The sequence below is a fragment of the Strix aluco genome, chromosome 8 (assembly GCF_031877795.1).
Source record: "Strix aluco isolate bStrAlu1 chromosome 8, bStrAlu1.hap1, whole genome shotgun sequence".
Lineage (NCBI taxonomy): Eukaryota > Metazoa > Chordata > Aves > Strigiformes > Strigidae > Strix > Strix aluco.
In genome coordinates, this window is record NC_133938.1 from 28,255,490 (window position 1) to 28,272,420 (window position 16,931).

The 16,931-nt window shown below is 65.7% G+C and overlaps 2 protein-coding genes across 13 annotated transcripts in view; one reads left to right on the forward strand and one right to left on the reverse strand.

The window, feature by feature from the left end:
* Positions 1-400: 400 nt before the first annotated feature.
* Positions 401-4,033, reverse strand: PHGDH (phosphoglycerate dehydrogenase). Its single transcript, XM_074832828.1, has 12 exons — positions 3,840-4,033; positions 3,420-3,571; positions 3,181-3,246; positions 3,044-3,098; positions 2,854-2,952; positions 2,618-2,750; positions 2,388-2,536; positions 2,014-2,166; positions 1,753-1,885; positions 1,292-1,419; positions 869-1,097; positions 401-703 (listed from the first exon to the last, which is right to left on the reverse strand). The coding sequence occupies exons 1-12, from the start codon at positions 3,975-3,977 to the stop codon at positions 549-551; spliced, it is 1,590 nt and encodes a 529-aa protein (XP_074688929.1). The 5' UTR covers positions 3,978-4,033; the 3' UTR covers positions 401-548.
* Positions 4,034-7,057: 3,024 nt separating this feature from the next.
* Positions 7,058-16,931, forward strand: part of PDE4DIP (phosphodiesterase 4D interacting protein) — a 34,556-nt gene continuing 24,682 nt past the window's right edge. For 7 of the 12 annotated variants that reach the window (XM_074832829.1, XM_074832834.1, XM_074832831.1 and 4 more), the window contains exon 1: positions 14,893-16,291. In XM_074832829.1, the coding sequence (XP_074688930.1) occupies positions 15,143-16,291 (1,149 nt within the window). In that variant the 5' untranslated portion in view covers positions 14,893-15,142. Of the gene's footprint in view, positions 7,191-8,325; positions 8,350-10,796; positions 10,853-10,931; positions 11,268-11,572; positions 11,841-12,288; positions 12,366-13,080; positions 13,205-13,277; positions 13,433-13,714; positions 13,833-14,892; positions 16,292-16,931 lie in introns of those variants that run through there. The other 5 variants (XM_074832836.1, XM_074832839.1, XM_074832833.1 and 2 more) reach the window with 5 other exon arrangements.

Here is a 16,931-nt window from a genome sequence, read left to right on the forward strand (position 1 = left end):
CAGGATGGGAGCATTCCCCAATGTTCTGGGGGAGCCAAGCAAACCTCAGCTCTCTGGTCTCGGTTTTCAGTCTGGAAGTGATGCCAGCAAAGTGAAACGTTCCCAAAAGTGAAAATTGCCCAGGGGGGCAATTCCCAGCAGGCAGGAGGGGGCAGGCGACGCGGGGGCTCACGGGAGGGCTCAGCCCCCCTTGGAGCGCTGCCTGCTCTCTGGGCCGTGTCCCAGCACGGGACCGTGGCCGGACGGGACCTCAGTGGGGCCACAGCAGCCGCAGAGACCTTTGCACCCTTGAGCAAACAGAATCGGGGCTGGCGGGGCAGGAGGGGCTGGGGGCAGGAGGGACAGAGCCTGCAGGAGCTTTGAGGCTGAGGACAAGGGAACACAGAGACAAGGCATCACATGCTCTCTCCTCCCAGACTCTTTATTGAGCATGGGGCCACCCCAAGCCCAGCATGGGTGCTGGGGGCAGCCTAGCACAATGCTCCCCCGGATGAGGGAGGGGTCTAGATGCTGCAGCCATGGGGAGAGTCCTTGCTGGCGGTCAGGGTTTACAGGTGGAGCTGGAAGACCTCCGCGACTCGTGGTTTCAGCTCGCTGAGGTCGGACAGGGAGGCTGAGAGCCCCACGACGCTCCACTGCTCCCCCGCCACAGTGCTGGAGCTGTGGTAGGACTGGAGCTGGACCCCCGCCTTCCCCAGCAGCCCTGGAGAGGAGGAGAGGTGTTAGGGGCCTCAGGCTGCCCCACCACCCCAGCACCCACCAGGTAGCAGGGCTCTGCCCCCCCCAGTGCCCCTCAAAGGTCCACGATGGTGTTTCTTCCCCCTCCACTCCAAATCCTTTTCTCCACATCCCCCCTCGGGGAGCTCACCGGTGAGCGCAGGCAGTGTGCTGGGCTCGGAGGCTTTGGCTCTGTAGATGAGGATGGGGCCAGTCAGCGGAGCCGGCTGCTTGAAGGTGGCCCCATTGATCTCCCGCAGCACTGGGGTGCTGCCCTGCACTGTCCCCACCACCCGGTGTGGGGTGCCCTGCAGGGACACCTGCAGCAAGCTGGCGCTGCCGTCGGGCTCGGGGGCCATGTCGCCGTGGGTGGTTGTGACCTGCCGGAGAGTTGCAGCCACTCAGCGCCCAGGTCCTGCACGTGGCAGGGCATGGGGAAGGGGTGTCCTCAGAGGTGACCCCAGGGAATGGCCACCAGCCTGAGCGCTGCATTAGCAGCCCCACAGGGCAACCCCAGGAAGGGTGGGGCCTGGGTGTGCCAGGCTGAGGTGCGGAGCCCTGGGTGTCCACACACCTTCAGCCCAGCCTCCTGGGCCAGCAGCAGGGCATTCACCAGGGTCACGTCCTTCTGCGCCCCTCCAGCCAGCATGCCCGCAGCCACGGCGGGTGTCAGGTAGCTCCCGGCCTCCTGCAGGGGTGTCCCTGGGGCACAGGCAGGAAGCAGAGGGTGGACGGGCCAGCAGCAGAGGGGTCAGCCCCGCGCTGGAGCAGCCAGCCTGGGGCTGGTCCTCCCACCCACCCATCCACACACCCATACCTACTCCCATCTTCCCACCCACCCATGCACCCACCCATCCATACCCCCACGGCTCCCCCTCCTTCCATCCCACCATCAACCAGCCTCCTGTCCATCCCTCCTCCTGGCCGCCCTCCCATCCCTCCTCCCATCCACCCAGCCCAGTAGGTCCCCCCACACCCCACTGCGCTGCCCACCCATTGGGGTCCCAGACTCGGGGCGCAGCCTGCCTGCCTCACCTCGGGTGCAGACCTGCACGCTGCCCTGCGCTTGCTTGCCCGCCATGCGCAGCACCGAGCCCAGGGCCCTGGCCAGGGCAATCCAGGGCTTGGTCTGGGGTGCAAAAGCCTTGCTGAGAGCCTGCCCGTTGACCTGTGAGGAAGAGCAAGACATGCGATGGGAACTCACCAGCGAGCACACAGGGTTGTTCCCAACACATCCATGCTCTACAGATGGGGAAACTGAGGCACGGAGGTCAGGTGCCTGGCGGGGGGACTCACTGTGCCAGCCAGCCCCTTCCCCATGGCCATGTCCACGATCTGCATGGCGATCTCCTTCCCGCAGCGGCTCTGCGCCTCCTGCGTGCTGGCGCCCAGGTGTGGGCAGCAGATGACATTGGGGTGGTTCACCAGGTCACGGTCCTTCGGGGGCTCCTGCCAACACAGCCCCATCCCACCATCAGCCCCCGGCACCCCCCCAGGAGCCTGGGGGGGGGCATTTACCCCCTCCTCCCTCACAAGGAGGGGACCTGGGGCAGGGCTGTGCCCAGTCCCAGTCCCGCAGAGTTTGCCAGGCTGCCCTGGCCTGGCTTGGGCAGAGTTAAGGTGACGCTGAGCCAAAGCCAGGCATGGGGGGTCCCCGCGCTCCCGCTCACCTGTGTGAAGACGTCGAGGGCGGCCCCGCCGCACTGCCCTGACCGCAGCGCCCGCAGCAGCGCGCCCTCGTCCACAATGCCGCCGCGGGCGCAGTTCACCACCTGCACGCCGCGGCGGCACTTGGCGAAGGTGCTGTCGTTCAGGAGCCCTGCGGAGGGAGTGCTGTGAGCAGTGGGGGGCTGCCCCAGCTCCCCCACAACCGCCCCCCATGCCAGTGCCTGCCCCGTACCCATGGTGGAGGCCAGCAGTGGTGTGTGCACCGTGATGAAGTCACAGCGGGGCCAGATCTCCTCCAGCGGCAGCTGCTCCACGCCAAAGGCGGCTGAGGTTTCGGGGGTGATGATGGGGTCGTAGCCTATGGTCTGAGGCAGAGCAGGCACTCACTCCTGCAGCTTGGCACGGCACTCGTGGCCAGGCCAGGGGGTTCCACTCTCCCCACCCCTCCTGCCGGCCCCGGCTCCTTACCTTCATGCCGAAAGCCTGCATGCGGGTGGCCACCTCCCTGCCGATGCGGCCCAGCCCCAGCACGCCCAGTGTCTTCCCGTTGAGCTCCATGCCCATGTACTAGGGTGCAAGGCGGAGAGTGAGCGAGCACACCCCACACAGGCACCCGCCGCCCCGTCCTGCTCGGGGTGCTGCGCCCACCTCCTCCTACCTTCTTACGGTCCCACTTGCCCTCCTTCATGGAGGCAGCTGCCTGCGGGATCTGCCTGCAAGGGGAGGCAGTGGTCAGGGTGGGGACAGGGGGCCATGGGGCTCACGTCCCGTCCCCCCGTCTTGCCCCACACTCACCTGGCCAGGCACAGGATCATCCCGCAGGTGAGCTCGGCGGCGCTGAGGCTGTTGCCAGTGGGTGTGCTGGGGATGGAGACCGGTGTCACTGGTGGGTCACTCCCGGCCTGAGGGGGGTCTGCACCCCGGGAGGAGGGAGACCCCCAGGGTGGTACCGTGGGTGGAGAGGGAGCCTTGCTAGAGCCTCCCCTGTCTCCCCAGGAGCACGGGCAGGGATGTCCCCACGCTCCCACTCTTACTTCATGACCAGGACACCCTTCCTCGTGGCCGCCTCCACGTCCACGTTGTCCACGCCGGTGCCTGCTCTGCCCACCACCTGCAGCCTCTCCGCCGCCTCCAGCACGTCGGCCGTGACTTTGGTGGCCGAGCGGACGATGAGGCCATCGCAGTCCTGCGTGGGGGACACACAGACACGGCGGGTGGGACGGGGGCCGGCGGCCCCAGGGCGTCCCCGGGTGGGTGGCGGGTTGGGGACAGCCGCTGCCGGGGGCTGGGACCCGCCGTGCGAAACCGGCCGGGCTCTTGCATCAGACGGGAGGCGGGGACCGGCCCCGCCGGCCGAGGGGGCTCCGCTGCCACCCGGGATCGCCGGCCCGCCGCTGCGCCCCCACCCGCGCCCGCGCCCGCCCGTGGGGGCCGCCCGGTCGCGCCGCGCTCACCCGGATCTCCCGCAGCAGCTCCTCCTTGCTCAGCCCGGGCTTCTCCTGCACCCGGAGGCCGCCGGCCTGCAGGATCTCCCGGCAGCAGGGGTCCAGGCTGTCGCTGATCAGCACCTTCTGCAGCCTCCCCAGCGCCATGGCGGGACGGGACGGGACGGGACGGGACGGGACGGGACGGGACGGGGCTCCCTCCTCACGCCGCCCGGAGGCTGCTGCCGCCCGTCCGCCGCGCTAAAAGGGCTGCGAGCGGGGCACGTTTTTCGGGCTCATTGGGTCCCGTCTCCATAATCCCACCTCCTTCCCTTCCCCTCCCCGCCCCAGCCCGCCCGATGCCCCCCCGCCCCCTCGGGTAAAGGGAGGGAGGAGGAGGAGGAAGGGAGAGGGGCCGGGGCTGTGCCGGGCCCCCCAGCAGCCCCCCAGCAAGGGGGTGCCCCACCAGGACCCCGCTCCCCCCGGGCCGGGGGGAGCGGGGGGCAGCGTGTCGTCCCCCCCCTCCGCGCACGGCGGCCGTGCCTCAGTTTCCCTGCCCGGCACAGCACAGCGGGGCAGGAGGGGAACGGTGGTGGCAGCCACGATGGTGCAGGTGGCTCCCCACAAAGCTGGGGGTGCCGCTGGCAGGGGGAGCATCCCGGTCCCCAGCCCATGACAAGCCCGGCCATGGCCCCCCAGCTCACCCAGAAATGGGGGCTCCCCGGATCCCCCAGGGGTGAGACAGTGCCAGGCCCCTGCCCACCCCCAACATAGCACCTGCCGTTGAGCAATGCCCCCGATAAGGGGCCGGGGGCACAGGGCCAGCCCTGGCCACCGGCTCCCAATGACGTGGGGTGCGTGAGAGCCGCCCAGCAAACGCCCTCCATGGGGCAAGAGCCATGTGGCTGCGTCCAGTGACCTCACGGGGGGAACGTGCTGGTCCTCCAGAGGGGATGGCGTGGGGACCCCCCGGGGCCGGGCACAGCCCATCATGGTGGATGGCGAGGGATGGAGGGTGTCCCCCTGCTCATGGAGCCAAACCCTCACAGCGCACCTGGGCCAGGCAGACCGCAGGACCTGCCCTCGGGGGAGCCAGGATCTGGCCCTTTCTTGCCCACCACCTCCTGTGCGCTGGGGGTGGGCAGCAGGGACATGGCACTCTCAGGCAGGGTCCTGATGGGACTGAGCCCTTCCCCATCCTGGTGCATGCCCCAAGCAGCAGGGCTGGACCAAACTGCCCTTGCGGTGCCCCCGGGGGCTGTTAAACCCAGCAGAGCCCAAGGGAGGACCTGTCCCAGCAGCTGGGAGGTGGCCAGGATGGACAACCTCGCCATGGGCAGCGCAGCCGAGGTGTGAGAGCCCAGTACTATGTACACCCCGGCACTGTGTATACCCCAGTGCGACTTACACCCTGACACTGCCTATACCCCGCTGCTACATACACTGCAACCACAGCCAGGGAACAACCGTGACGCCAGAGCGGGGAAAGTCCAGGGCAGCCAACACAGGGTGAGAGATGCGGTCAAGGGCAGTGGCTGGTGAAATCTGCAGTGGGGTCCCGAAACGGCCCCTCGGTGGGGCTGTGTGACCCAGGGACTGGGTCAGGGCTCCCTCTCCACAGCCTCGCGCATGGCATGGGCTGGGGGCACCCACACTGCGGGATGTTCCGTGGCTGGGACACCGCCCCATGGCCCCGCAGCCCTCGACACAGCCCTGCCGCAGGCCCTGGCCTCTGTTAACCATTAAGACCTTGCTCGAGGTGCCTGCCGACCTGGCATCCTGGTGCCCTGCTCCCCGTGCTGGCACTGCCTGGGTTTGCCCAGTGCCTCTGTACCCCTCCGTGGCCCCTCTCCCACGCCTGTGGCCAGCCTGTGTGGAGGACACGCGTGGCCAAGCCACTGCTGCTGTCGGGTCATATTTCCCGGCTTTTCCCGGCCGGCGGGTGCCCTCTCCTGGGGAGCAGCGCCAGAGGCACAGCCCCACGCACCCCGGTACCCCATCCCTCGCTGGGGACCTGCTGTGGCACGGGGGGTGCTGGCGGGGTGGCGGTGCCCGCAGGCGTGTCCCCCCACTCCTGGCCCTCCGAGCAAGCCAGATAGAGAGACTGGTCCCTGCCTGTGGCCTGAGAATGGGCCCCTTGGGCTGGAGGGGACCCCAAAGCTATCAGGGCCAGTGGGATGGGTGCCTGGGGGACGTGGTGGCTGATGAGCCACGACTGGGATGGAGTGTGGGGGTTATGGGGATACGGCACCCTGGTGCTGACCCCATTAGTACCAGGGGCCTGGATGAGCTCTGCTTGGTGACAGGTGTAGGGGGCCATGGGGGACAACTCCCCAAGGGGCTGTGGGAGAAGAGAGGGGACAGGCAATGGGGGAGCAGTGGAGGGGTGTGCCTGCAGAGTGGATGTGGCTGGGGGAGAGGGCAAGGACAGCACTGGGACTGCGGTATCAAGCAGGGAAAGGAATTAGGGGGGGGTCAAAGGGGACTGGGGTTATTGGGGTTGGGGTAAGGAGTGGCAAAGGAGAGGCAAGGGTAGGGGAAATTGGGGGTGTTATGTTGGGATGTGGGTGTTCATGGGGGTTAGGGTGATGGTGGGGCCAAGGGGGATTGAGGGTGACAGGGATGTCCCAGTGGGGGACTGAGAAGTCACAGAAGATTAGAGAGCAAGTGAGGGTGTTGCAGGGCTGGAATGGTGCCCGGGGGGCTCCTGGGGCTCTGGGGGTGACAAAGGGGATGGAGGGGTGTCAAGCTGAGATGGAGGCATCCAAGGAAGACCAAGGTAGTAGGGCAAGACAAGGGGTGTCAGGATGGATGGTTGGGGATGCCATGGGAGACCTTGGCTATTTGGGGGTCTTCTGGGGTGACTGGGAGGTTGGCGCAATGTTGTAGGGGGGGGAGAGAGGAATCAGGGGTTGTCCCTGGGAGACTGAAAAGTGGGGAAGGATTGGGGCTCAGCCCAGAGGCACTGGGGGTGGCTGTGTCAGCCGGGACAGGCTGGCTGCTGGGCGGTGGGACCGGGATGACGACGGTGGGGGGATGGAGAGAGGGAGCGAGGGGGGATGGAGGGATGGAGCGGGGAGGGGAGGGAGGGCGCTGGGAAGAAAGGATGAAAGGTCAGAGGGAGGGAGGGAAGGAAGGATGCAGCGAGGCAGGGATGGACGAAGGATGGAGGCAGGGAGGAGCAGGAGGAGGAGGAGGAGGGCGTGCAGCGGCAGGCGGAGCCGGCCCGTGCCGCAGAGCCACCTCCCCGGCGCACGCTGGGGCGGCCCGGCAGCGCCTGCGGAGACCCGCCGGCTCGGCCCGGTGCCGCCCGGTGCCGCCCGGTGCCGCCGGTGCCCGGCCCAGTGCCCGGCGGGGCAGGATGCGAGCCCCGCGGCGGAGGTGAGGAGCGTGTCCGTGCGTGCGTGTGTCGTCCGTGGGTGCGTGTGGCCGTGAGTGATGCGGGTCGGGATGTCCGTGTGCCCCGGGCACGCGTGGGGGCTGCGTGTGCCCGGGACACCCGTGGGGACCGCGTGTGCCCGCGCTGGGCTGTGGTGATGCCGTGGCAGGTTGAGGCCCAGGTACCAACCGGCATCGGTGTGGCCGGGATGCGGCCGGGATGCGGCCGGGATGCGGGTGTGCGCCCTCGGGGCTGTGTGGGGCCGGACACCGCTGTCCCAAGCCCCATCCCCCTCGGGCCGTGGGTGTCCCCTGCCTGCTGCTGGGCTCCCGTGGTTGGCACTGGCAGCGGGGCTGTGGGACACCCTGCTTCCAGCCGGCCTGGCGGCTCGCTGGGCCCCGCGCTGGGCCCGCTCTGCTCAGGGTGCTGGGCAGGTGGGGTGTGCTGGGAGGCTGTGGGCCAAGGGTGGCCCTGCGGGAAGGGCTGTGGTCTGGGGGGGCTGGCATGGCGAGTTTAGCTTGCCCCGTCTGCCCAGCCTTGTTTGCATCCTCCCTGCTCTTCCCCTTGGTTCTGTCCATCCCCAATTCCAGCCTGAGCCGCCGGGCAGACCATTAGTCCCGGCACCCAGCCAGGGCTGCCGGGCCCCGGGAGCCGTGCCGGCTGCCACGCGTGCGGTGCAGCGCCGGGAGCCGTCCTCGCCAGGAGTGTGGGTAACGCCGGCCCCCGGCTCCCCCCGTCCCGCCGTGCTCAATGGAGACCTTGTTACCGTGCCCTGTGTGCGGGCGGCTGGCCATGCGGTGTGCCCTGTGCCGTGTGCCCTGTGCCGTGTGCTGTGCACACACGCCCCGGCGCGCAGGCGGCCACCACGGTCGTGGCCGGCTGTCCCCGGCTCCACCTCCCCAGTGGCAGCACTCAGCCCCTGCTGAAACATTTGTGCCGACGAGTCAGTGGGGAGCCAGGCTGTGCCACGCTCAGCATCCCGGCCCCGGCACCGAGCCGCCGTGCTCGCCCTGGCCTTCGCCACGGACCCTCTGCCAGCCCGGAGACAGTTGCTGGCACCCAGAGTGGCTGTGGCTGAGCAGGGGGCTGGGGGCTGCCATCATCCATCCCTCTGTCTGTCCCTTTGTCCATCTGCAGGAGGCAATCCGGCAGCAGGAAGAGGTGAGTTGCTGTCTCGGGGTGCTGGGAGGTTGGGGATGCTCTCCCGTGGGGCAGCGGCCACTCACGCTGCCCACGCTGTGGCCCTGGCAGCCACCCCTGCTCTCTCCCCTCTCCCCGACGGCTCCTCGGAGCGCCGGTGCCGGCAAGCAGCGCCAGTAGCCCTGGTGCAATGCCACAGAGATGCTGTGAGTCAGCGGGTGCTCTGAGTCAGGCCCGCGTGGCACCCCTCGTGCCAGGGCTTGAAGGTACATTGGGTGGGAAGTGCTGCCCGGAGGGTGGGGGGCCCCAGGGCTGTGCCCCCCTCCGGCTCTGTGCCGTGCCGGCAGCTCTACTCCATCTCCCGGGGTGGCATGGCCGGCATGAAAGGGCTCTTGTCCTCCTGCAGCCCCGGCAGCACCGCGGCAGCCTCCCCTTCACAGCAAACAAATTCCCAGTGTTGGGCACAGGGACAGGGAGGGGGGAGCCCCCATCCCGCCCAGCCGGCCATGGCCATGGCAGAGCCTGGGGCTCCTGCTGGTCCCAGCATCCCTGTGGCCCAGCACGGAGCTCCCAGTGTTGGTGTTGGGGGGTGCTGGCTGCGCTGTGAGAAACTGGGTGCTCTGCTCGCTCACCCCAGAGCCCACAGCCAGTTATGATGCCAAGCTGGCCCTGCCTCAGGATGGCCCTGAGGAGCCCCCACAGCACTGGAACCACAGAGGTTGGTCACCCTCCTGTCGGGTATCACCCTTTTGGGTGTTGCATCTCCTCAGGGTTGTGCTTCCTCTGGTATTGCACCTCCTCTGGTGTTGCGCCCCCGGGTATCGCCCCTCCTTGGGTATTGTGCTGTGTCTCCGTGGGTACTGTGCCTCTGGATATCACGAATCCTTGGGTATCAGGCATTTGGCTGTCCTGCCTCCTTGATTGCTGTGTCCCCGAGTATTATGCTTCTGGGTGTCATGCCTCCTTGGATGTCATGTCACTGGGTGTTGTGCTTCTTTGGGTATAGTGTCTCCTGGGATATCATGCCTTGAGATATCATGCCGCTGGGTACTGTGCTTCCTTGAGTATTGTGTGTCCTTGTGCATCTTGAGTCTGGGTATCGTGGCTTCTTGTATGCTTTATCTGTGGGTATCGCACCCCTGAGTGTCACTCCTCCTGGGGTGTCATGCCTCCAGAGATCATGGCTCCTTGGATATTGTGCCTCTGGTTATTGGTTCTCCTCAGGCGTTGTGCTTCTGGTTGACGTTCCTCTGGGTGCCTCTGGGTACCACACCTCTGGGTACCGTGTCCCTGGGTACTGTGCTTCTGAGTGTCATGCTGGTTATGGTGCCTGGCAGGGCACAGGGCCAGGCCTGGCCGGTGGTGTGTTTAAAGTCACCGTGCCTCAGTTTCCCCTCGTGGTGGGTTGTTGCTGCAGGGGCTGTGACACCCTGTGGCCACGTCCCCTTGCTCCCTCCCTCCCAGGCCGGCAGTGCTGTGTCACCTGCCTGAAAGGTGCTGGTGTTGTGTGCCCAGCTCTGGGTACATGGCCCCAAAGGCCCCTACTGTGGCCTGTGCCACAGGAACATGCTGGCTCAACCTCGTGCATGTGGGCAGGGCACTGTGTCCACCATGGCACTGGGGATGAGTGCCCACGTCCCTGCTTATGGGACCCCAGCAAAAGGCTGTCATGCTGAGATTAGAAAATAAATACTCTGGGTTTTTTTTTTCAAAGGAAAAAAATCTGGGTTTTTTATTTGTGGGTTGTTTTTTTTTTTTCTCTTTCTTTTAAATCATGAAATGACTCACTCTTCTCAGCTGAAAATAAACCTGATTGTGGCTGAGGTGGGGAGCTGGTGAGCCGTGATAGCATGGAGGCATGGGGCCCCTCGCAGAGTGGTGGGGGCCAGCCCTGCCCGAGGCAGCCTCTGCTTGCTGCCAGCACCCAGACCCCCTCCCCGGGGTGGCAGGGGGCTGCTGCGGGGCTCAGGTGGCCCTGCCAGGGCTGCTAATGGGTCTAAAGTGCTCCTAAGGGGGCACCGCCATCTGCACAGCCCCCAGAGCCTTGCATCTTTGCACTTAGAGCAGCTGCCTCCCGGCTGCAGGAACACACACATGCACCCCCATGTGTGCACGGACCCCTGTGCCCCTGTGCACGCATGCACAGGCATGCACCCCCACCCCACCATGCATCCTCACGGATGCACAAGGGTTTTTGCCTTGCCTGGAGTTCACCCCCCACCCCGGGCCAGCTTTTGCGTGACCGTTTGATGTCAGGAGCTCACCTTCGCCGCCTCCCCAGTGCCCACCAGCCACTTGCGACCCTCCCAGGGTGGGGAAGATGCAGCAGCCACTGTGCAGAACCTTTGGTAAAACCTCCCACCACCCTCCCTGGCCCCTCTGGCACAGCAGCTGGGTGGTGCATGAGGGATCCTGGAGGCTGGACCCCCGATGCTGTGTGTGACACAGCCGTGTGCTCCTCTCCACAGGGACCCCTGCAGTGGCGACGGGCCAGCCGTGCTCCCCGGAGCCAGCTGCATGGCGGGTAAGATACCCCGAGACCCCCCCCCCCGTACCCCACACATCCCGTTACCGTGCCCCGCCAAGGGTGATGCGCCACTGCTCAGCACCCCGGCAGCATGTGTCACCCCAGGGGATGGCCAGCGGCTCGCTGGGCCCCGAGGCGTCCCAGCATCCCTCCCGGTGACATCTCGGAGGCAGGCGGTGCATGGAGCAGCTGCTTTGCTCATCTGACTGCTGCTCGCCCTCGCTCCCTCCCAGCTTCCCAAGACAGGCCGTGGGGTGAGGGCGACGAGGACCCCGTGCTGGCCGAGCCGGGGGGGTCCCATGGCCCCCCGGGTGCTCAGCCCCAGCCTGGCCCCTTGGTGCAAACGTGTCTCCTCCGGGACCTGGAGATGGGTCCCCTCGCCCAGACACAGACCCTGCGGGACTTCGAGCAGGTGAGACCACGGGGTGCCGGGACCCCCCCATGGCACCACTAGGACCCCCCCAGCACTGCCAGGTGCTTGCGGAATACATGCCAGATCCCCTGGGTACGCCAGTGGGGTGCGGAGGGCAGGAGGGGGGTGCAGGGCAGGCAGTGGTGGGATGGGGAGAGGGGGCTCAGCCCCCCCTGGGCGCTGCGCTCCCCCTCGCCGCCCTCCTGGCTGAGGCGCGCGGGGGCCGCCGGGGCTCGGGTTTCACCACCCGCCTGTCCCCGCCGTCCCTGCTCCGGCGATTCCTCAAATAGCTCCGGGAGGTGAAAAAAAAAAAAGGAAAGGGGCCGTGGCAGGGCCGGCGGTAGGAGCTGCGGGCGGACAGGGACCCTGGTCCGTGTCCCCGGCGGCGCCATGTGAGGGGTGCCGGGATGCCCCCCCCATGGAGCGCCGGCCATGGCTAACGGGTACCGCACGCTCTCCCAGCACCTCAACGACCTCAAAAAGGAGAATTTCAGCCTCAAGCTGCGCATCTACTTTCTGGAGGAGCGCGTCCAGCAGAAGGGCGAGGGCAGCCGGGATGATGTTTACCGGCGGGTGAGCGCTTGTGGGGGACAGCGATGGGTGCCTGGTGGGGGTTTCCTTCCCAATGCCCTCTCTTTGTGGAGAGGGGCTGGGGCCAGGGGCATGCAGCCCGTGGGGGTATCAGGGAGGGCATCAGACATGGCACTGGAGCTGTCGGAGCTGCTGTGTGGGAATTTGCCCCTTGCTGCCTTAGGCAGGAATGGGAGGGCATCCCCAACCCGGTGGGGTGCCCGGGGTGGGTGGCAGTGCTAGTTTGGGTGTAGACAGATGGAGTGGGTGCACCCCATCCCAGCGTCGGCAGGCTAAAATACCACCCGTGCCACTCAGTGCCAGGAGCACCTGAAACCCTCGTGGGGTGGGGGACCCCCATGCCACCTCTGATGCATTCCCCTGGGCATCGGGGCTGGGGGGGTCCAGGCAAGTGTGGGGGCATCCTACCCGCGTCCCTCCCGCCCCGCAGAACATCGAGCTGAAGGTGGAGGTGGAGAGCCTGAAGCGGGAGCTGCAGGAGAAGCAACAAGCCCTGGACAACACATGGTGAGCAGGGCTGACCAAGCCCCTCGCCCCGGGGCAGACGTGGCACTGACGTGCCGTCTGCGGTGCTTGTGTGGGCATGGGGGACAGGGGTTTTCTGCCTGTACCCTGCCCGCAACAGGCAGCGGAGGGGTTTGCAATGGGGCTGGGCACCCGCAGGGCTCCTCTTACAGTCCTGGCGCCAGCCAAAAATAAAGGGCAGCACCTGTTTGGGGGGGAGGGCAGCACCATGCCCAGGGGCCTTGGCATGGGTATCCCACAGCAGGGCACCGCTGGGCAGGGGGGTGGGGGGCATGGCAGCCGAGGAGCCCCTGGTTTCGGGAGCATGCGGTGACTGCTTTGGGGGTTCAGAGCCTGAGCATGACCTGGCACCGCTGGAGGAGCATTGTCCCCGGGGCAGTGACACTGAGAGGTTACAGTATGCCCTGCCTGGGGGTCCTGCAGAAACAGCACCCACAGCATGGGGGGAACTGGGCTGGGGACACCTGAGGTGGCACGGCTTGCCCAGAGCAGAAGGTTTGAGGTGGGGGCTTTTGCAAAGGGAGGCCATGCCATGCCATGCCGTACTGTGGCATGCTATGCCATATCATGTCCCGTGCCAAGCCATGTTGTGCTGTGCCATGCCATGTCACATGAGATGCCATGCCGTGCCATGCCGTGCTGCATTATGCTGTGCCATACTGCGCCATGCCGTGCCATGCCGTGCTGTGCCTGGCAGGGTGGCCGCAGAGAACCAGACGACCCGCAGCCAGGCAGCGCTCCGGCAGCAGTATGAGGAACGGCAGCGGGAGTCGGAGCACGTCTATGAGCTCCTGGAAAACAAGATCCAGCTCCTGCAGGAGGTGAGCACGGGTGTGGTGGTGGCTGGGAGTGGTCAGGGGTTGGTGTCTGGGGGCTCACCCTGCTGTCACGCAGGAGGCCAGGCTGGCACGGAGTGAGGCCGAGCAGGCCACGGCACTGGCCAGAGCTGAGGCGGAGCGGTGCCGGGAGCTGGCAGGGAAGCTGAAGGAAGCTGCGAGGATGAAGGAGGAGGAGAGGAGCGATGATGGCTGTGGTGCCATGGCTCAGAGGTGGGTACCCAGGACCCATCCCCTCTATGTTGGCAGCCTGTGCCCTATGCCAGTCCTCGGGGACTACCAAGGGGACGGTTCTATGCAGGGCCAGGGAGCTGCAGGCATCTGGGGGAGCTGGAGGGGTCATCCGAAGGGGAGAGAGCTCGACTGTGGGGAAGGGGGAGCAGCCCTGAGGCTGCTCTGCTTTGACCCAGAGATCACCCGCCCAAAAGCTGTCCCCAGTGCCATCCTGGGGCCATCCCAGTACCTGAGCATCTCCTGCCCTTCCCTCCCTCTCAGGAGGATCGAAGAGCTGACCCAAGAGCTGGCCGACAGCCACCGGCTCGTGGAGACACTGTCAGCTGAGAAGCATGACCTGCAGCAGCGCCTGGAGGAGCCCCCAGCTATGGGGGGGCAGGTGGGTGGGCAAGCACAGGGGGACCCCATCCCAGCACCCTGGGGAGGAGCACACCCATCCAGGGCTCGGCTGGCTCTTGTCATCCCTGTCCCCTTCTGGGGCTGTGGTCAGGGCTGTGCCATGTCCAGCCCAGCAGCGTCGCACAGCTGTGCTGCAGTGCTGGCGGGGGGTGGGGGGGAGGCGGGAGGACCTGGTGTGTGGGGTGGGGGGAGAGGCCACCAGCCTGCTCAGTCCTTCTGCAGCGGCAGTGCTGCCTGCGCCCGCCTGCCATTTAAATCCCGGGTCTTAAAATACCCCCGGCAGCCCGGCATGGTGCCAGGCGGGATTTTGGGGCTGTGAGGGAGCAGAGCAGCATGTTCCTGGCAGGCGCGCAGCTCTGGCCATGCTGCATCTTGATGGCACAGGGCTGTCCCCAGCAGCCGTGGGCCATCGGTGCGTGAGCTGCCTGCATGGTGGGACCTCGGGGTGCACCCACTGGGTGGCATGAGGCGCCGTGCTGGTGGCCTGCTGGGGCTGGGTACTGGGACCGGCATCGGGGCTGGGACCTGGCGCTGACACTGGGGTGGGGACCTGGCGCTGGTACTGGGATAGGCACTGGGGACAGGCACTAGTGGGGGGCGCTGGCACCAGGGCTGGGCACCGGCACTGCGGCTGGGCCCCTGCCCCGTCGCGGTCGCGGTCCCCGGCAGTGCCGCCGCCGGGGGCGCCACGTGTTCCCGGGGAGGGCCGCGGGCAGTCACTGCGCATGCGTGACACCCGGCCGTGGGGACTACAAATCCCGGCAGGCACCGCGGCCGCCGCGCATGCGTGGGGGGCTGTCGTTCGCCGCCATCTTGAAATCTGAGCCACAAGCCGGGCGCCGCCGTGGCAGGAGCATCCTCGGCGGCGGGGGGAGGGAGCGGCGGGGCCTGTGGGGCAGGGGGGCAGCCCGGGGTGAGGGGCGGCCCCGGGGAGGGAGGGCAGCGAGGACAGAGGGGGCAGTCTCGGAAGCGGAGGAGGGGGGGGAAGCTGTGAGGAGAGGGGGGCAGTGAAGGGGGGGAGGGGCAGTGGGGGGACAGCCAGGAGAGGGGGCAGCCCTGTTGTGGCTGGGCTGAGATGTGAAGGTGTGTAGGGTGGGATGTTTCTGTAGCACCAGGAGTCCTGGTGTGTCACCCCCCTAAAAAGGGGGGATTGGTGGGGTGAGAATTGCAGGTAGGCTCAGGGCTTGAGGGAGCTGCACCCTGGGAGATGTGCTGAGTGAGTGGGAGAGGCCTCAGGAAGGTCTCTTGAGAGCCCCCAGAAGTAGGTTTGGGTGCTGGTCAGGAGGGAGGATGAAGGAAACCTGCCGGATCTGTGCCCGGGAGCTGTGTGGCAACCAGCGGCGATGGATCTTCCACACGGCAGCCAAGCTGAACCTCCAGGTGCTGCTCTCCCACGTCCTGGGCAGGGAGCTGTGCCGGGATGGCAAATCTGAGTTCGCTTGCAGCAAGTGTGCCTTCATGCTGGACCGCATCTACAGGTTCGACACTGTCATCGCGCGCATCGAAGCCCTCTCCATCGAGCGCCTGCAGAAACTGCTGCTGGAGAAAGACCGCCTCAAGTTCTGCATTGCAAGCATGTACCGCAGGAACAACGAGGACTCTAGCACAGATGACAGAGGTGGAGAAGGGACTGTGGACCTTTCTAACCTGCCTGACGTACGGTACACTGCCCTCCTTCAGGAGGACTTTGCTTATTCTGGGTATGAATATTGGACGGATCAGGAAGAGCACGGCTTGGAGTCACATAGCTGCCATGCTTCAGAGGGAGCAAGTAACCGCCCGCGGCGCTGCCGAGGCTGTGCCACGCTGCGGGTGGCCGATGCCGACTATGAAGCAATTTGCAAAGTGCCGCGAAAGGTGGCCAGAAGCATCTCCTGCGGGCTGTCCAGCCGGTGGTCGGCCAGCATGGGCAACGAGGAGTCATCCGTGTGTGATGTGGCAGAGTCCACCAGCGCCAGAGTGCCTGTGGATGGGGAGAGCATGGAAGAAGGCACGCCTGCATCCTCTGTTGAGTCCCTGGACACGACTGTGGAGACAAGCCCTCCACAGCAGAAGGACGAAGATGCAGATAAGGGGGTGAAAGGGAATGGGAAAGGTGATGACTTCTCCGATGACCGCATGACCCCAAACTCTTCATTGAGCGGGAACAGGCTGGAGCTGGCCCTCAGTTTGATCAAGGCTTTGGACTACAAACCCCTTCAGAGCCCCCCAGGCAGCAGGCTACCTATTCCTGTGAAGTCCAACTTGCCCCCTCCCAAGCTCAGCCGTGACTTGGCAGATGGCAGCTCTTCTGCTGGGTTAGCATGTGCTGGTTCTGCCTTTGTGAATGCAGACAGAAAATCCTTTTCCAGAGCTCCTTTGGGTCTTTCCCTGGAGATTTCTGAACTGCAGGAGCTGTGGGATGACCTCTGTGAGGATTATATGCCGCTGCGGGTACAGGTAGAGGTCATTGTCTTGCTGTTCGATTGAGCAGCGTCGCTGTGGCCCAATGCTGAGCCCACTAGGGATTCTTCTGTGCTGAGATAATAGATAGCCACGTGTCGCTGAACCCAGGGCTAAGAATAGGCAGCTCGGTCCTTTTTAGGTGTACTGCCTCTCTCCTCTGTCATTCTCCTGTCGTCTGTTTCCTCCTTGTGTTCTGGGAAATTAACCTTCCCCCCCTACACCAGCTCTCCCTGTCAGTGCAGCCTGCTAGATGGGTCTAAGCTCTTTGCATGCTTTGTCATTTTTCTGCTGAGAAAACACCAGTTTCACTTCAGCTTTCTCTTTAAGAAGTCAGTGTGACTTTTATCAACAACTAAAGGGAGTGTTTTAAGCTTCTGGGCATGTGTTTTCTTTGTGCCTGGGTAATGGTTCAGTGTCAGGAACGCCTGTCTCCAGTGCCCTGCCTCTGCAGATCAGGCCTCCAACCTGCCTAACGTGCAGATCCGTGCAGGGATCTGTGGCGCATGCCCTGAGGAAAAGGTGTTTTCCTTGCAGGTGGACTTGCGCCAGAGGATGACTTCAGGGTTGGTATTCTATATAACTGGTTTATTTTCTGATCAGTTAGTAGCAGGTGTTGCTGTGAAAGCTCCTGCTT